The following is a 22036-nucleotide window of genomic DNA, read 5'->3' as shown; positions in this document are numbered from 1 at the left end:
GTCGACTACAACATGAAGCATTGGCTGATACACCTTCTCCATGCATCTCTATGGGAGAGCCAGAGATACACGATCCCCTGGATAGGGGATGACTTTTACAAAACCGGGTACTCCTTTTAAAAGCTCAAGTATACTTTTTGATTTTCTTTTTTCTGAATTTTTGCTCTTTTTTGGTCTCTTTATGTAGGTTTTGTGGATGAAAACATTGCTCATGTAAAGTCTTTCAAAAAGTATGACTTATTAAAAATGAAGGAAGACTCATGCAATACCTTTTGGATGAAGGACGTTGAAAACTTTACATTTTGACACCTCTGAGAGTTGCACATAAGTGGCAGGAAGAGGTAAGAAGATCAGAAAACCTGTTGAAATACATACTAAAGATATCATGATCTGTGGCTCTCGTGTCATGTTTGTTTTTTGTAAATACTAGCATTCCCTATAACATGCTTATGTGTTTCAGGCATGCAAATTTTCTAATGGTAAGTCAGTGATAAAATAGGCAGGAAATCTGCTGCAAAATATGCACGTGTGAAGTACTCTTAGGGCACATGCACACTATGTAATTTCACAGCGGAATTCTGCTTTGAAATTCTGATGCAGCATTGCTGTCAACGGAATTCTCCTACTGAATTTCTGAACGGAAATTTCTTTTGTCGGATTACCGAGCGAACTGCATTGCTGGCTATGGGAATCGGCACTGTCTGTGCTGTCCTAGTGCCAGCTTATTTTAGTTGGCTCTGGCCACCCTTGGAATTTTTGGGAGGAAATTTTGTACTCTGCATAGACCCTTAATATGTGAAAATATTAAATTCCAGGATGAATATTGTACATCATAATGCAAAATTCTGACTCTAGGTAGGTGCTCCAGTAATGTTGTACATGGAATAAAAGTAATAAAATGCATATGCATGTAATGCACTGGGAAAAAAATCACTCCTTATAATTAAAGGGTTGTTTTCATTATACAACTTTTTAGAATCATTGGAGTCCGTAAGCTGTAAGAAACATTGTTTTGCAGGGGGAAAAAAGTATTTGTTGACAGCATTTCCAAAAGAAATTCCAAAGTGATCTTACCCCTCTGGCAGTGTAGAGATTTCAAACACTGGTGCTCCGGGGAACAAATTGATGATTCATCAGTAAGTTCCGTAAAATGAAAAATGTCCTTTTATTGTAGATTTATAAAATAGTAGAGCAAGTAGATGGCATCATGATAGCATATTGCACCAGACTGACGGGTTTCAAGCAACTCTGTCCTCCTGGTAATGACCTAGTTGCTTGAAACGTGTCAGTCTGATGCAATATGCTTTCATTTCAGGACATTTTCATTTTATGGAACATGCCGAGGAATCATTTTTATTTATTCCTGCATATATTTATATCAATGTATTAAATTAATTGCATGAAAAACGAACACACTTTGGTTCCCACTGTCCGTCCAATAACAACTGATCGCCAAGTCTCCAGCAGTAGGACTTTCCCCTGTGATCTTTTGATGTATAGCAATGTTTGTCCAGGAGACTCAGATTATTATTTATTTATTTTTTTTACTGTTCTATAGTTTTTTTTTTAGTGCTGTTTTGTAAAACTGTTTTAAAATAACTTAAACTCTTCTTAAAAAATATCAATTAATATTTTTTTTGCTTACCTTTAAGGCCACAAAAAAGTATGGCAAAATCACGCTCAAAATCACCGAGGTGGAAATCCAGGTTAGTATATGGTGTGAGATACAGCATTAGCATACAGTAGAATAATTTTACAGTAGTTACCTGAAAAACCATTGTAAAACCTCTGAAAAACTGTTAGTCAGCTTGTGCTTTGGGTTTCCTCCTTTGCAGTACGAAAGGATAAAATCTATGATAAAAACATCACCAAATTTAGTCTTAAATTGTATTATACAGATTTAACATTTAATAGTGTCACTTAAAAATACGGAAATTCACACTACACAAAACACAACCCCAGAATCATAACAAGACTCATCACATGAACTTAAAAGGAAGTATAACTTTTCTATGCTGGTCACTCGGGGGGAGGGGAAACAGCAGATATACACCGTTGTGCTCACCACCTAACTCCCATATATGTTACTCAAGGTAAGTATACATAAAATCTCCAAAGTCATCACTACTTGGATATGGTCTCTGTAAATGATCCTGCCTGATATGCATGGCTCCTGTGGCCCCTGTTGTCTTTTCTGGCTGGTTGCCATCCCTCTCTCCTCTTGCCTACATCTCCCAGCAATCATTGCAGCTCTGCTTTGACCGCCCCCCCCCCCCCTCCTGCTCTGAGCTGCAGATAGAGATTCAGTGTCTGATTGGCTGAGGCTGTGCACACCTTCCAGTTCTCAGCACTTAAAGAGGTACTCCGCCCCTGGCATCTTATCCCCTATCCAAAGGATAGGGGATAAGATGTTAGATCGCTGCGGTCCCGCTGCTGGGGACCCCGGGGATCGCTGCTGCGGCACCCCGCTATCATTACTGCACAGAGCGAGTTCGCTCTGTGCGTAATGACGGGCGATACAGTGGCCGGAGCAGCGTGACGCCCCCTCCCATAGACTTGTATTGACGGGGGCGGGCCGTGATGTCACGAGGGGCGGAGCCGTGACGTAACTATGCTCCGGCCCCTGTATTGCCAGTCATTACGTGCAGAGCGATCTCGCAGTAATGATAGCGGGGTGCTGTAGCAGCGATCCCCGGGGTTCCCAGCAGCAGGACCCCGGCGATCTGACATCTTATCCCCTATCCTTTGGATAGGGGATAAGATGTCTAGGGGCGGAGTACCCCTTTAAGGGAGCATGACTCATCAGTGTAGAGCAGAAACCACATGGTCTGTGTCTCTTAGAAGGGCGGAGGCTGCTTCTTTCAGAAAGGGATTTGGACAGACAGTAGATGGCTGGATGATGTCATTCCCTCACTTCATGCATATAAGCGTCGACCAAAGAGGGGAAACTGCTCTATAGCTAATAAATGATATTTAGACAATTAAATAGGTTGCTGAGGGTGAAAGGATAGGCTATAGGTTTAGTTCCACGAAGCACCCCTTTAATTAATTAATACCTCCAAAAAAAGGAGTAATGAGCAGGAGGGGGGTAGGGGAGAAGGGATGCCTCCTTAGCTCTACTCCTTGGTCTTACCCTAGCATTCCCTTTTTAGGTACACAAACTTATCACAAAGGGTGAATGGTGAAAGTTTGCATGCACACAGTGATGTGATGAGCCTTGTCATTTTAGCTAATTATGATAAAGGTGTTGTGTTTTGTGTTGTGGGAATTTCGGTACTATAAAAGTGAGACTGTTAAATGTTAAGCTTCAACAAATGATCAACCCCTCTATCATTTGCTTGGTACTGCAAGTGGAGCATGTTTCAATGGTGGTCTGATGGCCATCTAATTCTGTCATTTAAATTGTATTCTAGTAAAACAGTCATAGAAACTAAATATTGCATAGTATGGGCAGATAGAGGACAATCGCCACTGGATAAAATGCCTGCTCAGCTAGTGACTGTCTGTAGTGACCAACCTTGGAAATACTTGCTTAGCCAGTCATTTTCTTGCACTGTAGACCTGTCAGAATTGACTGTTAAAGAAGAAACCCCATGGTTTAGGTATTTTTGCCACATGTGCAGCTGCCAACATTCTATTATAAAGCTGGACAACCCATACAGTTATTAAAATGTACATCATCTTTGAATTATATGGTTTATCATATCAGGACATGGATAAACAAAAACTAAAATTTGGTCCTTGAGAGAGCTTAAAATTGGATATTTAAAACCTCTAATGACACACAACAGATTCCATTATGTCTTGTTTTATTTACCAAAAACTACACACGTCACAATGCTTGGCAAAAAACAATAATGGAATATCGGAACAAACCCCTTCTACCAAGTGCCTTGTCACGCACATTGGTGGAGGGGATGATTATTTGGGTTGTTTTGTAACCAGAGCAAAGGCAACTTGCAGTTATTGAGTTGCCCAAGAATTCATTGGTATACCAAAGTATTCTAGAGTAAAATATCAGGCTATCTATTCAACAGCTGAAGATTGGCCAAAACTAGTTCATGCAACAGTACCGTGATCCCAAGCATGCGTAGCTTATCTCCAACAGAGTGGCTAAAAAAACCACTGCATTGCAATGGTCCAGACTTCAACTCTATTAAAGTGCTATGGTGAGACTTACCATAAGTGAGCTATGCTTAAACCAGTGCCCACAAACCTCAATGAACTGAAGCAGCGTCATAAAGAAGAGTGAGCCAAAATGCCTCCTGAGAGACACTGATAAAATATCAAAATCCATTAAATTATTACTGTTAAAGATTGTTGTACAAGTTACGGGCTTTATTTTTCTTAAATAATGTGCTAGAATTAACATTTAAAGCGTGCCTATCATATCCCATAAATATAACTCTCATATATGTTACTCACTAGGTCATGCAGATGCCTTAAGGGTGTATTCACACATACAGTATTCTGCAGAAATGTAATGCTCCAGATTCCAATGTAAACTAAATGACTGAATACAGCTTTAAATCCTGTGCAGAATACTGTACGTGTGAATAGAGCCTAAATGTCTTTGTGTCTAGCTTCTGTATTTATCTGTTTTGCTGCTTTCTCATTATGGACAGGAGTGAGCACAGAGGCATGCTAGTCCCAGAATCACTTACTGGACTTTGTCCCTGTCTGTGCTTCAGCTTGGACAAATATGATACTGTAGCCAGACAGGATTATGTTCTGGGTGGTATAGGGACCCCTTTGTGGTGTTTCTTTTCATAAAACATGATTTCTATTAAAAGGAGAATTGTTTTTGAATCTGGCAGTGACCGTTCAATTCATACTGAACTGCTTCAAACATGGTCTTTAATCCGAGTAATATTGTACATGCTATCAAACCACACATCTTATTGTTCTTTTTGTTTGATTTTATGTAGGCCACCCCCATATAGAAGTCCAGAGCACAATAGACACAGACATTTTCAAGAGCATTACCAAGATGGTGAAGTTTTTCATAGAGACCTCAAGAGACCTATACACTGGGAAGAAGAAAGGCATGGACAAAACAATTCCAGGATGACTCCATATAAACGCTTTAATGATAAAGGCTATAAGCCGGATTCATTTTCTACAGACTTAAGGAAGTCACCCTTTGAATCATTTCCTAAACGAATGCATTCACCAGATAGGCGAGGAGATGGCAATAGAAGATTTCCTACAAAATATCCTGAGGATCATAATAAACATGGCCACAGAGAACACAGAGATTATCGCCAGAGAAATCCAGAGCCTATTGCACATACTCAAACAAATGGTTTCAAACCTGCAAGACGAGAGGACACCCATCACAGAGAGGACACCCATCACAGAGAGGACACCCATCACAGAGAGGACACCCATCACAGATCTTACCACAGAGAACATGATAGGGATTGGCATGACCATGATCATTGGATTCAAGATCGTACAGATCCCTATTTACCACCACCCAGCAGAAGATCTGAAGAATTTATTGATCGAAACTCATTTCACAAGAGGTAGTGTTTTTTTTTTTTCCTTTTTTAATATTAAAGCGTTACTGTCGTGAAAAATGTTTTTGACATGTCACTCAGACATGCTAAAAGTTGTTGGATCACATCGGGTCTCACTTCTGAGATCCACGGCGATCATGAATTATTAGCTGGGGAAGTGGGCGGCATTGCACTCCGCTCCCTAGCCGGCTGAGAGAGCTGTCCATTTCTCTGCATCACTTACGTTTGATTTCTGATCTGATCAACAGGCAATCTGAGGGTCGTGATTACAGAGAACATGAACCACTGTCTAAGAGAGCTAGAGAACCAGATAGACATGACTACTGGCCACCACCAAGACCTTCTCACTGGAATGATGATCATACTTCTCGGCCATATGACAAGGGCTGGTCAAAAGACATAGATATCAGAGAACCCAGTCCTGTAGTCTACCAGACTCATTCGGGAAAACTTACCAAGATAGAATATGATTATAGTCATCGATCGCCCTCATATGTACATGCTGAGCCACAATTTTCTGATGACCGTGCTGAGAGGCACAATCGCTGTGAAGAAAAGAAAAACTTTCCTACCAAAACTTCCCAGAACAACAGATCACAAATGAGTAACCGAGAAAGGGGGAAACTTCCTGAACTACCACTAGAACAGTCTACAAAATACAGTGAAAGAAAAGCTCCTGATAGGGGAGACATGTTCAAAATGGATAACAAACACCAAATTTATAAGCACAAGGAAAGTGGAAGAAAAGCTGAATACAGGAGGGAACCAAGTTCTAAACGTCACTTGGATAACCATAGTCCAAAATCATCTGACCCAACCATAATCCCGAAGATTAATTGTGAAAAGGAATCTATTATGGCTAATTTGGATTTGAAGAAATCTGTGGATAAGTATAGGTATTATTTTTAATTACTCTCATACTATTTTATTTTTTTTTCCTTGGGTTTTTCTGTGAGGGCGAGGTAAAAGTTCATGCTTCTTTCACCTGGGGAAACAAGAGGATAATGACGCATCCAGAAGTTTAAAACCTCAAGAAATTTTTCATGCGTGAAACAAAATACTTGGGGGAATTGAAGAAGAACCTTACTCAAAAAATATTCACCCCAAACTATGAATAGGACCATGTTCTTTATAGAAACTACAACAAGCAGAAATGAAATTTAAAAAAAGAAAGAAAAATGAAAAGTACCAAATAAAATGGAAAACAGGAAGATCAAAATATTTTCTTAAAAGGTCATGCTCCCTTCATATATGACAGCCGTGCAGATCATATGAACGCTGCTCTTCCAAGTCTAATATTTTTTTGCAGAATGGCTCTCAGTGACTTCACACACCAATTAATCTTTGGAAATGACTTAGAACATTTGATGATTGAATAAATGTTGCTTTAATTCCCTAAAGAAAACGGGGGGGAAATTTACGAAAGTTTCCATGGGACCGACTTTACTGGAAGAGAAATCGTAGCCTCTGTCAATCATAATAATGTGTATGTAACGTGAGACTTTGGGAGACATTATTAAAACAACAAACAAGCTGCTAACTCGAAAACACTCAAATCAAAGCCAAATAAGTGAGATTTTTTTTTTTTCTTGGCGGTGTCATCATCTAACATTCTGCGTAATGGGTGCTAAACGTCTTAAGAAATTCATGTTTTATACTTTGATGATCCTTATTAACTTTAACGGTCTTGAATATCAACAGCTATGACCATCACAGAACTCGCTTGTAAAGGTCATACCAAATAGTCGGAAACTTCTATACTAAATGCGTACAAACTGAAATCTTACCCTTCTTTTTTCATTTTTATTTATGTACAGTTAACCTAAACAGTTGTGCTCCATTTTGAAGATCAATTTTCACTCCTAATCTGAAGTAAGCGTTCTCTTTGTAAACCTGGTTCTCCAGCAACCCTTCGCAAAAGTTACGAATATCCTCTCAAAAAATGGAAAGAAAGAAACTTCCAATGCAAATGCTGAAAATTCTCAAACTTCTCAAACTAACATTCTTCCTACCATTGGAATCAGCTTCTTCCAAAAACACATTTTAATATGTAAAGTCGCATGAAATTTTTCTCGCCTCACAAATCTATAGCACAGAATAATATGATATGCAGGCCACTCCACTGCAGAAATGTGTAATCCAAGAAAATGAGTTATATGGTGTTTTGATGATTGGGTGGCTTCATATATTACTATGTAGATTTACAACAACAATGTGGATCCTGTTTATGACCTGAAAGAGCAAGAAGTATTTAACAGGTAAGGGGATGGTTCTATGTCACTCATCAAAATCTCTTTATGTTCTTATGTTATCATGTGTTAGTATTTTGTGTTCATTTTACATAGTCTTTTGTTTAACAAAAATGTCAGGGACCAGATATGTAGTGTTTTCCTGATTTTATGGCTATTCTTAGTACATAGGACCTTCACAAGTCTCTGATCCTAGATTCTGCAGAAATGTCTGTGCTGTGCCCTATTTGGAGATTTATATGTACATGTATGGAGTAATTTCCTAAGTTCTTTTTATCTAGAGAACCTCATGAACACTGGAATATCTCCAAAGACATTCAAGCAAAGCCTGAAATACCTCAAGGGAAGAGGCATTATGATCCCAAGAGATCTGAAAAGGATCTTCCAAAGAGGTGCTCTTTTTAATCCCTTAAAAATGTTACCTAGCGAATTGCAATGTTACACATTTAATGGGCAAGTCTACCCCTTAATACGGGATCTAAAGGTAGATTGTATTACTGTAGTCATGAGCATAAAGGTTTCAGGTCATAGAAAGCCATACAGATATTTAACCCTTTTTAGACTTTTTTTCCGCTGCATTGCAAGAGCAATAACTTCTTTTTATTCCATTTATGTAGCCGTATGAAGACTTTTTTTTTTGTGGGATCAGTAGTATATTTTAAGGGCAATATCTATAATTTGTTGATTTTTGACAGTAGCTTTGGCTGTTTGAAAATCTGGTACATGTTTACACTGTCTACTTTTTAGTTTGCACCACCTATTAGTTGGCTTAGTTTATGCCAAAAATTTGCACCCTCAAACTGCAATTTTATGGCCTATTTTAAGCCCTGCTGTATTTTACCAAAGCCACACCCACTTATCAGTAAGTCTCCTCCCTTGGCAAGCAAAGTGCAAAAGTGAATAAAAGGTGTGTAAAACACATTGAAAATGTGGTGCAAGTCATGTAAGCCACCAGATTTTTGGCAAAAGCTGTTTTTTTTTTTTTTGTTTTTGTTTTTTAAATCCAATTTTTTATTAAACAGTTTTGCATAAAACAAACATACAACAAACCCCCCCCCCCCCCCAAAAAAAAAAAGGGGTTATTATATCGTACAACCATATTGCATAAAGGCGATCAATATGTGGAAACGCATAAGGGCATCACAGGAAATTACTGACGATGGAGTAACCCACATAAAAGAATAAAACTACAGAACATTATACACCAGATCAGACAGAAAACAATAAGACACCAGGAACAGAAAAAGTACTAGCAAGACAACAGAGTACATTTAATGTGCAGACCCCCCAGTAGCACCTACATGGGGGGGTCCTCTGTAAATACATAGATGGTAACCCCAGGGTATCAATCCAAGGGCCCCAGATGAGTTCAAATTTATTCATGGCTTTCTGTTTGCAATACACCCCTTTCTCCAGTCTAAAGATATGGTTTAATTTAGCAATCAGCTCAGATATAGTAGGAGGGGAGGCTCTCAACCAGTGCTGTGCAATTAACTTACAGGCCTGATATAGAATCCTACCAATACCTATATATAGACCACTGTCCTCGTCCAATCCCTCTAAATAGCCCAGGATACACGTCAAGGTGGATAGGGCAAACAGGCATCCATAAACCTTCCTGATCAAGCGCCCCACATCGTCCCAAAAGGGCGTAAGAGGAGCACAGTCCCACATCACATGCAGCAAATGGGCGTTGGGCATAGAGCATCGAGGGCAGCAGGAGTCCGGCTGTACCCTGACCCTATGAAGAAATGTAGGAGTGCGATACACTCGATGCAGTAAGAAAATTTGGGACACCCAGTGAGCCTCCGAGACGGCAAGCCGTGGGGTCATGGTTAAAATCTGCATCCATTGCTCATCCGATAAGGGACCCACATCCACCTCCCATTTATCCCTAACCGCCAAAGGGTAGGCATCATAAGAGGACAATAGGTCTCTATACAATACCGATATCACTCCCTTAGTCGAAACCTGAGTAACTAAATCGTTCAACACCACCGATGAGCCAACAGTCAAGTCAGAAGCCAGAGACTGCGTATCTAAGGCATGTCGTAGTTGCAGGTAGCGATAGAAAAAGGAGTGTGGCAAATGAAACTCTTCCTGCAGCTGAGAAAATGACTTCAATGCCGGCCCATCATACACCTGAGAGAGGTACAGAATCCCATGAGCGATCCAGCACGCAACATCTGGCAGGGAGGACAGTTCAGAAAGACCTGGATTGTACCACAGTGGAGAGTATGTTACAAAGACAGGAAAGTGCAGGAGTGTCTTCAACTTCATCCAGACCTCACGGACAAGGACAAAGGTGGGGGGTGGGGGGGGGGGGATGGAGTCCGGGGGGGGCGAGTCTGTGCAGCCATTTCTAACAGGGGTCTCACCACCTATGCGCTTTGAGATGAAATCGCCTTTACGCCCCATAGCAAAAGCAGTTTTGATAATCTCTCCCACTGTCTTTAGAATTAACAAAAACTTACATGTCATTAAAACTGAAACTGCTCTAACTATTGCAGCAGCAGTACCACTTCCAGTGAGAGACAAATGTCTGAAGACCTGGTTGCAGTAGGTGGGAAAGATGCTTTTCAGCCCATGTTTGATCATCTAAGTTCTCCAAAGCAAGGAGGAACTAATGCTCCAAGCACTGAATTTACTCAGGAAATCATAACCATCATTCATGAAGTGAAAGGTAAGCGGGAATGTAAATCTAGCCAGAGAAATATTATTTTATTTGCAGATTGTTTATATCACTCAATATCTTAAAATGTTAGTTTTAAAATGTTAGGCTACGTTCACTTCGCTTCGGCTGTAAATTTTGGTGCAGCAGAATCCCATTGCTAGCATTAGGACTCCGCGGCACAGTGCACATTACGCCGCTGAAATTCCACCGCCAAAAGAATGAACTTGTTCATTCTTTGGGCAAAATCTGCTCCGGACATAATTTGTCAGCTTAGTTTTAGGTTTGGTGTTTAGAATAAACACTCCCAAGATTTCTGGATTATTTTATTAGTATAGTTAATGGAAAATTTAGAAACAAATGTCACCAAAAATTTGTACGGAAAAAAAAAATCTGTGTTAACATAAAAACTTGATTTAAACAATTCATTGGTTTTTGATGATACAGAGGACACACGTAGTGGAAGTTCATTATCCGCCTGCCTACTTATAATATATGACAATGTCATCAAGGTAATAGAAAGTTTTATTTTCAACACGCAACATTTTTTCATCACGCCTGATAAAAAGTTCGTATTGATCTTGAAATGCGTTGTGTGTTGAATAAAACTTTCTATTACCTTGATGATGTCGTCCTATGTTAAGATCCATAGTTGGGAGCATGGATAACGAACTTCCACTACGTGTGGCCTCTGTTCCCTGTATTGTGTGCATGTCAACTCGGTGTGGGAACCCCGCAATAGCCGAATGTTACCACATTACCATGTTCTCTGACCGTTGTGTCTCCATATTGCACAACCACTTGAGGTGAGCGTAACACTCGCCCTATGATCATTTAAAATTTTGTTAACATTTCTGCACAAGGAGGAGCTTTTTACTTTTTTTTTAAATTCTGATAAGGCTCCTTTCACACTACCGTTGTCACCATGGTAGTGTGACGGCCGTTGGCGCTGCCGGGGAAAATAGCGGGAGAAAAAAATAGAGATTGCACCATCTTTTTCTTCCACTCAAAAACAGCGGTGCCCAACTGACCCCAATCGCAACCCACTGTTGCCCTTTGAGCCCCGTCAAAAAATATTTTGATGGCTATTCTCTACAGGGCGCAATGGCGGTTTAAAAGAAGCCTAAGAAAGCAAGTTATCCAGCACGGCACAACCCTTCTGGATGGAATACTTTATTGTATACTCATTGGTATGAGGAAGGCCTGGTGACCAGGCCGAAACGCGTCACCTTCCTACTGTCCTGTGTATCGTGGATTTTTACAATAAAGTATTCTGTTCAAAAGAGCTGTGCTGGATATCTTGCTTTCTGGTTACGTTGTTGGTGGTGCAGTCCACACTGGCATACTACACCTGCTTTCTATTGTTTTCTGATGACACATTCCCTTTGAAGAAAATAGTTGTTTGTTTAACTCCATAATGACAATTGTGTGTTTTTTTTTTTGTTTTTTTTTTGTCATAACTTCTTTTTACAGAGGTCTACAAAACTGTTCAAAATTTTTTAAATAACATAAGTCATGCATAACCACTCGGACATAACTAGCTGCAGTGATCACGTCTTTGTCAAGAGTGACCAGCAAGATGCTGGAAGTGTAAGAACGAAGAGTGGCAGAGTATCAAGTATATGACTTAAAGGGGTATTCCAGGCAAAAACTTTTTTTATATATATCAACTGGCTCCAGAAAGTTAAACAGATTTGTAAATTACTTCTATTAAAAAATCTTAATCCTTTCAGTACTTATGAGCTTCTGAAGTTAAGGTTGTTCTTTTCTGTCTAAGTCCTCTCTGATGACACCTGTCTCGGGAAACGCCCAGTTTAGAAGCAAATCCCCATAGCAGACCTCTTCTAAACTGGGCGTTTTCCGAGACAGGTGTCATCAGAGAGCACTTAGACAGAAAAGAACAACCTTAACTTCAGAAGCTCATAAGTACTGAAAGGATCAAGATTTTTTAATAGAAGTAATTTACAAATCTGTTTAACTTTCTGGAGCTAGTTGATATACATTAAAAAAAAAGTTTTTGCCTGGAATACCCCTTTAATATTTTATAAAATTTTCAGCGGTTTTATGAAAATACCTTCAAAGCCCCATTCCCATCTCCTTATAATTGCTATTTATCTTTTAACTGCAAAAAAAAGATATCACCTGGTTTTACTCAACATAGTGGGGCTGTAGGCAGGCAGCAAAGAAGCAATCTGTGTCTTCTCTTCATATCGGTCTATACAAATACAGTAAATACATTTAAAAATAAAAAGTGAAAACTATTTTTAAAAAAGTCCTCTCCACGTCCTGCAACAAAAGTATATTGAATGTGCATTACACTAAAATAGTAGTGAGTGACCTAGATTTATTTTATCCAAATTGAAATCTATATATGTTTTGACCCTTTATTTACAGCAAACCATTTCAAGTCTCCCGAAATGTCGCTCCATGAACGTTTCTCCAAGCTGCAATCTGAAAGCAATAAGGAAGAGTTGAACCGTAGCAAACCCCCAGCACAGCCCAATCCAGAGATCCACAGGTAAACTGATGTGACTGCGCTCCTGCCCAGGTGTCAGGCAGCAGCAAGTTAATGCAGGTCCTAGATACTTCATGACATTACAGCCTTGGTCTGTCTTTGCTTGTTTCGTGGTCTTTGAAGACTATTGTTTTGGCTGAACCTGGAAGGGGTTTAGCTATAAAAAAATTAAATCTGACATTAGTGTTTCCTTCCACCTCTTCTTCAAGTGATGCTTCAAAGGCAAAATACTTGGTACTACCTATAACACTGGAATAAGTATTCACCTTGATTGTTTAACCCCTTAAGGACCAAGCCCATTTTCACCTTAAGGACCAGGCCAATTTTAGTTTTACGTTTTTGTTTTTACCTACTCGCCTTCTAAAATCCATAACTCTTTTATATTTCCCTCTACAGACCCATAAAAGGGCTTGTTTTTTGTGTGACCAATTGTACTTTGTAATGAAACCTCAAATTTTTCCATAAAATGTACAGCGAACCCCCCCCAAAAAAATTTTAGGGAGGAAATTTTAAATGAAAACCAACATTTTGCACGGTTTAGTTTTCCCACAGTACAGTTTACTTTAAAAATGACATGTTCTTTATTCTGTGGGTAAGTTCGATTAAAATGATACCCATGGCTAGATACTTTTTTATATTTTTGTACGGCTTACAAAAATCAAAAAATTTTTGTATAAAATCAGTAATCTAAAATCGCCCTATTTTGACCACCTATAACTTTTTCATTTTTCCGTATATAGGGTGGTATGAGGGCTCACTTTTTTGCGCCGTCATCTGTAATTTTTATCAATACCACATGTCCATATAGAAAACTTTTATATCATTATTTTATTTTTTTATTTTTTTGGGGAATAAAATGTGACAAAAAAGCAGCATTTTGGGATTTTTATATTTACCGTTTGCGCCTTTCACCATACGGTATCATTAATATTATATTTTGATAGTTTGGACATTTACGCACAAGGTGATACCAAATGTTTATAAAAAAAAAATGTACACATTTTGGGGGTTAAATGGGAAAAACTGACAATTTTTTTGGGGGGAGGGGATTTTTCACTTTTTTTTAACTTATTTTTACATTGCTCAACTCTTTTTGTATTTTTTATTTATTTTGTACACTTTTTATGTCCCCATAGGGGACTATCTATAGCAATCATTTGATTGCTAATACTGTTCAGTGCTATGCATAGGACATAGCAGTGATCAGTATTATAGGCTATCTTCTGCTCGATCTCAGACCAGAGCAGGAGACATCGGGAGACGGACAGAGGCAGTTGAGGGGACCTCTGTCCGCCATTACAGATGATCGGATCGCCGCAGCAGTGCTGCGGGCGATCCAATCATCTATTTTAACATGCGCATTGCCGCAGATGCCATGATCTGTACTGATCACGGCATCTGTGGGGTTAATGGCGGACATCTGCGCGATCGCGGATGTTGGCCATTACCAGCAGGTTCCCGGCTGCTGATAGCAGCAGGAACCTGCCGTGTATGACGCGAGCACTGCGCCGATGATCGCGGTCATACACGGGACGTAAATGTACGTCCTGGTGCGCGAAGTACCGCCAAACCAGGACGTACATTTACGTCCATGGTCGTTAAGGGGTTAAAATCAAGAAAATAATGAATATTGTTTTGTATGTCTATCTACCTATCAATCTATCATTATACATTCTTATTGCTTGAAGTTAAAGGAGCAGGTAATCAGATTTTACCATATATACCGCGTGGCAACACATTATTTATTGTAAAATATTCTTCCTCACCATCCCCGGGAGACGTTCCTGCCGGCAAAGATGGTGAGGATTTGAAGTTTGAAAGTGTCCCCTGCTGGCCTGGTATGTTTTGCCCTGGGCGGAGAGTTATGCTCACCTAGTCGCACTGCTCCAGCTGTAATCACTCCCCCTCAGCATGATTGACAGCCATCATCACCGCTCTGCACCATAAGCAGTTGGAGCGATTGCTGTGGGCCATGCCTGGGTTGTCAGTCACACTAAGGGAGCATGATTAAAGCTGGAGCCGACAGAACTAGGTGATTATTTCTCCCAGCCCAGGGCTCTACTTATGGGGCTGGAGGGGGATACTTTAAAACATCATATCCTCCCCATCCATGCCGGCAGGCACATCTCCTGGGGATGGTGGGGAAGAAGTCTTTACCGTAAATAACATGTTGCCACGTGTTATATATGGTAAAATCTGATGACCGGTTCCCTTTTAAGCTCTTCTTAGGTTGGATTAAAGATTCTTAACATAATGAAGTTCTTAAAAGGGTACTCCACCCCTAGACATCTTATCTCCTATCCAAAGGATAGGGGATAAGACGTCTGATTGTAGGGGTCCCGCCGCTGGGGACCCCCGCATTCTACCATGCGGCACCCACCTGTAACGGCTTCCGGAACCGCTGGAGGCCCTAAGGCGAATACCATCCCGACCACTGGGACGTAAGACCGTGATGTCACACCCCGCCCCCTCAATGCAAGTCTATGGGAGGGGGCAGGGTGTGATGTCACGGTCTTGCGTCACCTTGGTCACGATGGTATTAGCCTGAGGGCCTCCAGTGGTTCCGGAAGCCGTTACAGGTGGGTGGCGCATGGTAGAATGCGGGGGTCCCCAGCGGTGGGACCCCTGCGATCAGACATCTTATCCCCTATCCTTTGGATAGGGGATAAGATGTCTAGGGGCGGAGTACCCCTTTAAAGTGCCATTGCATATTATGGTTATATTCTGCATTCTGCTGAAAAACACGTGTGGAACGTTGGGAAAATGGCCGAGAGTTTCTTTCAGTCATTTGGCACCAATGATGCCAATTGACTGGGAGCAGCTAACTAACTAGCATTGTTAACATTTAACATTGACTGGACACAATTTTCAGATAATTGATGAAACCGTTCAATAAAAAAAAAAAAATCCATCCTTTTCCTCTTACAGAAGAATTGATATCTCCCTGGAAGATCTTCACAACAAGAAGCTTCACAAAACTGAAGTCACGCTGGTAAATATTCCCTCCATGTATAGACTTGTGAGTGCTTGTATATATGTATATGATCAATTGCTGGTAAGAACACGAATAGGAAATTTGGAAACATGAGCTCTAATCTGACATCAGTTGGTACAGATAATATACAGTAAATGACCTATTTCTATTATACTTGTATTGGCAAAGCAATGGGTGAGGCTATGCACTTATTGTACCTCCAAAATCTGTAAATATATCACTCGTGCTGTTGTAAAGATAATCTCAAGGCCATTAAGAAAACTTTACCCCTTGTCCTGCATTTACTGTAGCTTTAACCTTTAGAGGACATGCATGTCCCAATGCCCTGATACTTAGTGCACAGCGACGTACATGTGCGTTTCCCGACTTGGAACCAGGGACCTTATGAATAATGGCAGACATCAGAGATCCTACTAATGTCTGCTACTAACCCTTCAGATGCTGAGATCAATTCTAATCACTTGATCTGAAGGATCACTATCTGCAGTACTCAGGGGGTACTCATCTGACCACCTGCAGCGTGATTGTGAGGGTCCGATGAGTAAGGATAGCTGTCAGACCTCTGCACATCCTGCAATCTTCTCCTCTGGTCTTCCTTCTAGCAGACCGGAGAAATAGATCACAGATAACACTGATCAGTGCTATGCCTGTATAGTTAGTTCAGTGAATGGCGTAAAATAAAAATACCAAAGTCTAATCGTATAAAATAAAAATAAAAATAAAAAAACGCAAAACAAAGTGACGAAAAAGTCACATTCATAAGTGGTGCATGCACTTCAGTTATACAGGGGTTTTACCAGTGAAATTCTCATTCTGATTGGTCAGTTCTTTCAGCCATTGACATGTTTAACAGATCTGGACTGTCCATAGTATTGTATGTTTAGTAAGTTACAATGGTCCAAAAAAGTCCATTATATGTTAATAATATTGTATATTGAGAGACCACTGTACTGTGTTAACAAAATCAGTTTGACTTAAAGCAGTACAATAATAGAAAAGCATATAAACATATGGGTATCCTTTTAATTGTATTGATCCACAGAATAAAAATGTCGGTTTTAACAAAGTGTACTGCGTGAAAAAGAAACCCCCAAAATTTAGAAAATTGCATTTTCCTTTTTTAAATTTTCTGCCTCAAATAATTTTCTCTGTTGCGCTGGGGTCCTGGACGGGAACATCCGCGGTCAGAGGGGTTGAACTTCTTGGCGCTGGACATCTTCTTTAAGGGGGTTAACACTTGGATCCTGTAAAGCCTGAACCATTGCCTGAAGGCTTGTGCTGTTAACTATGTTTGTATGATGTGGTTCCGACTGCGCACTCTGTTCTAGTATAGTTTGGGTAAAGTCAGAGTATGCATGCTCCTCCTGGTCTTCACCGGGAACCAAAACCATAATCCTTCTCTTCTCTGCGAGTTTCCACTAGACCACTGGATCCACTAGTCGGTGTGTTCTTAGTTTCATGTCATGAAACTATTATGGGAAGACTATTTTAGGTATTAACACATTGCTGCAATGTTTGTGCTTCAGAATATTTATGATGTAGGTGGGGACTTAATTGGATACAATGTTTACCTTGTGATATGTAGGATGATGCACACGCAGTGTGGAATACGTCTATAGTGAGGTATGTTTGTCCGCAGGAAATTCTTGGTAATGGTTTTAGTGTTTGCTTTTATTGCATATGGTTGCCTCTTCACACAGTAACTAACCTGTCTAGATTATTGTCCTGTGATAACCTTATGAAGGAAGTGTATGGTTAGAAAAAACATTTGCGTTATCTAACCAGGTAGTTCTGCAGTTCTAAAAATAAAAGGTACAATGTAAAGATGCGACCTGTATATGTGGGGATTTAGTCACGGATGTCTATTTTCATGTGGTGTAGTAGCAGCCGTAACAGAGTTCTTTTTCTTCTGTAGTACTCCACGATTAGTACAGTTTGGCTCTCTTAATAACTCCCCTAGACTTAAAGGGGTTATCCAGGAAAAAAACTTTTTTTTTTTTTTTATATATATATCAACTGGCTCCAGAAAGTTAAACAGATTTGTAAATTATCAGTTATAGAAAGACGGCACTCACCCAGGTACGTTGTGTTGACGATTTTCTTTTATTTCATATCGTCCATGAGCTCATGCAAGGAGGTGCAGTGTCAGGCAGGTATTAGCGGCCGGAACGCTGGCGCTCACAGCATGATGGCAACAGCTGTGTCGTGCTTCCGCACGTCTTCAGACCATGGTCTGAAACCTGTTGGTTTTGGATGGTTTTTGCTATATAGACCGAGCACCCCCGGTATTTGTTTGACTTGCCTCCACACCTGCGCTGAAATCAGCCAGTCTCCACCATAGCAGTGCCGGACTCTGTTTCTATTACACAAGATTTGTAAATTACTTCTATCTTAATCTTTTCAGTACTTATGAGCTTCTGAAGTTAAGGTTGTTTTCTGTCTAAGTGCTCTCTGATGACACGTGTCTCGGGAAACGCCCAGTTTTGAAGCAAACCCCCATAGCAAACCTCTTCTAAACTTGGCGTTTCCCGAGACACGTGTCATCAGGGAGCACTTAGACAGAAAAGAACAACCTTAACTTCAGAAGCTCATAAGTACTGAAAGGATTAAGATTTTTTAATAGAAGTAATTTACAAATCTTTTTAACTTTCTGGAGCCAGTTGATATATAAAAAAAAATTTTTTTTCCGTGATAACCCCTTTAAGTGTAAAGAGCTGCAGTGAATTACGAATGTTGGACCCAGGAATCCCATTTTTCGGATAGGGAAGAATCCCTGAGGGGAGACACACAAGGTGGAAACTGATGCACCATATAGGATGGTCACATAAGGAGGTCTAAATTACACAGTTACTTACCTGTTAGGCTTTGTGCACACACACAGTGGTGTAAAACATCCAAAAAAGTCAGCTTTAGATCTGTTTTCCAGGTCAGCCATAGAGTGATTGAAGATCCTAATGATTTGCGACATGATATAGAAAGGCGAAGGAAGCAGAGACTGCACAGCGAGGAGGACAGCGATGCCATTGTTGGCTTTTGTGACAGGTGGTCTTTTTATTTATTTATTTGTGTGTGTGTGTGTGTATAATATATAATATTATAATATAACTTATTTATTAAACCTTTTCTTTTGTCTTTGAGGGACATTGACATTCACAAATCAAATAAGTTGTTTTTTGTCTTTTAAACAATATAAAACATCCTTTTGACAATCCCTATTGGATTTGTAACAATATCAACTAAAATGGTGGTGGTTTCTCTGACTTGGCTTCTCTCATGGTGTTGAGATTGGTCAAGGCCACATTATTCTGAGTCTTTTGCACCCATATTTCCTCTAAATTACAGTACAGTGTTCTCCAAACTGTTTAGCTCCAGATGTTGCAAAACTACAACTCTCAGCATGCCCGGACAGCCAAAGGCTGTCCGAGCATGCTGGGAGATGTAGTTTTGCAACATATAGAGGTCCACTGGTATAGAGGTTTCATGTTAGCAGACACACCAAAGTTCCCCAGGGACTTGTATATGGAGACTAGGCACTGGGACTGTTATCGACATATATGACCATATATATTTTATAAAAGTGACTTTTATTTTTCATGTCTGGTTAGCTGTATCTTTTTACTACTATACACAAATAGGACATCCATAGAATCTATTTACCCCATGTATTGTTTGCTGTGTAGCGCTGCTTAACTCCCTAAAGCAGTGTTTCCCTAACACGGTCCTTAAAGGACCTTCGGATAGGGGATAAGTTATAGATTGCAGGGACTCCAAGTGCTGGGGCCCCCCGGGATCTCCTGGACGGGGCCGCGGCAGTATGCTGGAAAGGGGGCGTTCTGTCCCCGCATGACGCGGGGGCTGACACGCCCCCTCCATGTAGCCCATTGAGATACAAATGAAGGGGGCCTGTCTGCCGTGCCTTTCTGCTAGGGACGAAACTGCACTTCCTGCAAACTGCTGTGGCCCCGTCCAGGATATCCTGGGGGGCCCCAGCGCTCACCCCCAGGGGAAAAGTTATGTTTAGCTGGAGTACTCCTTTAAGTACCCCCAACAGGTCATGGATTTAAGATTTCCTTTCAGTATTTTACAGATTATATGATTATGGTCAGTTCATCGGGCATTATTACAATGATCACTTTTGAAAGACTAAAAAAAATCCTTATAAAAAAACATGACCTCTTGGGGTAAATGTATGTCATGGTGCCCAGTGACCTAGGGGACCATGATGTACATTTACGTCATGAACATGATGCAAGCGATCCCACTGATATCTGCCAATAACCCTTTAGATTCCTTTATCAATGCCATAAGGGCACCTAGAGCAGTCCTTGTGAGACTCATTGGACCACCCACAGTGCGAGGGGGGTCCGATGAGTCAAGATGGCGTCCGGAGCTCTCGTCGCCTGCTCCACGGCCACTCTGGGAATCTGTATATGGTCTGGCAGACTATACAAGTGGATCACGAGTGTACTGATCATAGAATCTTAATAATCCTGTATGGTGAACAGTGTAAACGTAAAAAAAATTTTTTTTTAAATAAATACCATAGTTCAAAAAATGTATAAAACTTGATCAAAAAGAAGTCGCATATACACAAATGTGGTGCCAATTTAAAAAAACAAAAAACACATATCGCAGCACAAAATAATAGTAGCTCTTATACAGCAGCATATACAGAAAAACAAAAAAGAGGTAGGGTGTGTAACAGGGCAATTTTTAAGCATACTTTTTTTTTCGTACAAAAAGTTTTACTTTTTTCAAAAGTAGTACAGCGACAGACAAGCATGGACAGACTGGTATTGTTTTAATCCTATATTAAACATGCCAGTTTTATTGTAAAGTGCAATGCATCATTTATTTATTTATTTTTTTAAATTTTCCCACTCAAATAATACATATATTTTTTTGTTGTGTCAATTGGTTGCATGCAGGGGGAAAATAAAAAAACAAGCCCTCATGTAGCTCTGTTGATGGAAAAAGAAGAGTTATGCCTCTTAGTAGGCGACGAGAAAAAACAAAAACACAAATTAATAGTCCAGTTCTGAAAAACTTATCCCCTCTCCTTAGGAGAGGAGATAGGTTTCAGATAGTGGCAGGGACCCCCGCAATCTCACGTACGGGGCCCTGGCGGCCCGCGGGAAGGGGGCGTGGTGACCACAAAGCGGCAGCTGACGCGCTCCCTCAATACAACTCTATGGCAGAGCCAGAGCGCTGCCTTCGGCAATCTCCAGCTCTGCCATAGCACTGTATTGAGGGGACGTGTCTGCCGCCGCTTCGTGCATTGGTCGATACGATATCAGGCCGGAGCCCCATACGAGATCACGGGGGGGTCCCAGCAGTCGGACACTCCCCCCCCCCCCCCCCCTCCGCTATCTGAAACTTATCCTCTATCCTTAGGATAGAGGATAAGTTTTTCTGGACTTGACTACTCCTTTAAACTTGGCTGTGTCCTCAGGGTCAAAATGGGCTGTGTTCCTAAAGGGTTAATGTTAAGAAATCTTGGTAATCTGTTTTTTTTTTTTTTTTTTTCCATAATATAAGTGGTATGTTGTATTGAGCACAAAGGTAATTATTATTTGTTTCTTGTCAAGTGATGCTCCAGGCAGCTATTACAAACCACACAATAATGAAACTGGAGAATTTCCGAAAATGTCAAGAGGGGGCAGAGCACCATTCCAAAAGTTACCAGGGAGGCCTCTGGTAAGTGTGAATTTGTGAACTTGTATTTTTCTTTCTTCTCTATTTTGACTAAGGTTTGTGTGGATCATGCTGGTTTGCCTCGCTTATACTTTGATGTACTAAAAAGGCTTCTAACTTATCAGCATAGATACATGAATGCCATTTCACCTCTGAACAGTATTAGCTGTTTCCGTCTTGCTATGACCTGGTGATTTCAAAACATACAGTTGAGGCCGTAAATGTTGGCACCCCTGAAAATTTTCTCGAAAATTAAGTATTTCTCACAGAAAAGGATTGCAGTAACACATGTTTTGCTATACACGTTTATTCCCTTTGTGTGTATTGGAACTAAACCAGAAAAGGAAAAAAAGCTAATTAGACATAATGTCACACCAAACTCCAAAAATG

At 40.4% G+C, this 22036-nt stretch overlaps 1 protein-coding gene across 2 annotated transcripts in view; it reads left to right on the top strand.

The window, feature by feature from the left end:
- Nucleotides 1-202: 202 nt before the first annotated feature.
- BCLAF3 (BCLAF1 and THRAP3 family member 3) overlaps nucleotides 203-22036 on the top strand; it is a 46758-nt gene continuing 24924 nt past the window's right edge. Inside the window, exons 1-10 of one of the 2 annotated variants that reach the window (XM_056558522.1) lie at nucleotides 203-341; nucleotides 1653-1706; nucleotides 4929-5528; nucleotides 5771-6418; nucleotides 8053-8163; nucleotides 10285-10454; nucleotides 12837-12960; nucleotides 15886-15949; nucleotides 18879-18994; nucleotides 21541-21649. In XM_056558522.1, the coding sequence (XP_056414497.1) occupies nucleotides 1666-1706; nucleotides 4929-5528; nucleotides 5771-6418; nucleotides 8053-8163; nucleotides 10285-10454; nucleotides 12837-12960; nucleotides 15886-15949; nucleotides 18879-18994; nucleotides 21541-21649 (1983 nt within the window). In that variant the 5' untranslated portion in view covers nucleotides 203-341; nucleotides 1653-1665. Of the gene's footprint in view, nucleotides 342-1652; nucleotides 1707-4928; nucleotides 5529-5770; nucleotides 6419-8052; nucleotides 8164-10281; nucleotides 10455-12836; nucleotides 12961-15885; nucleotides 15950-18878; nucleotides 18995-21540; nucleotides 21650-22036 lie in introns of both variants that reach the window. The other variant, XM_056558521.1, reaches the window with a different exon arrangement.

The sequence above is a fragment of the Hyla sarda genome, chromosome 2 (assembly GCF_029499605.1).
Source record: "Hyla sarda isolate aHylSar1 chromosome 2, aHylSar1.hap1, whole genome shotgun sequence".
Classification (NCBI taxonomy): Eukaryota; Metazoa; Chordata; class Amphibia; order Anura; family Hylidae; genus Hyla; species Hyla sarda.
This window is presented reverse-complemented; position numbering and strand designations above follow the sequence as displayed.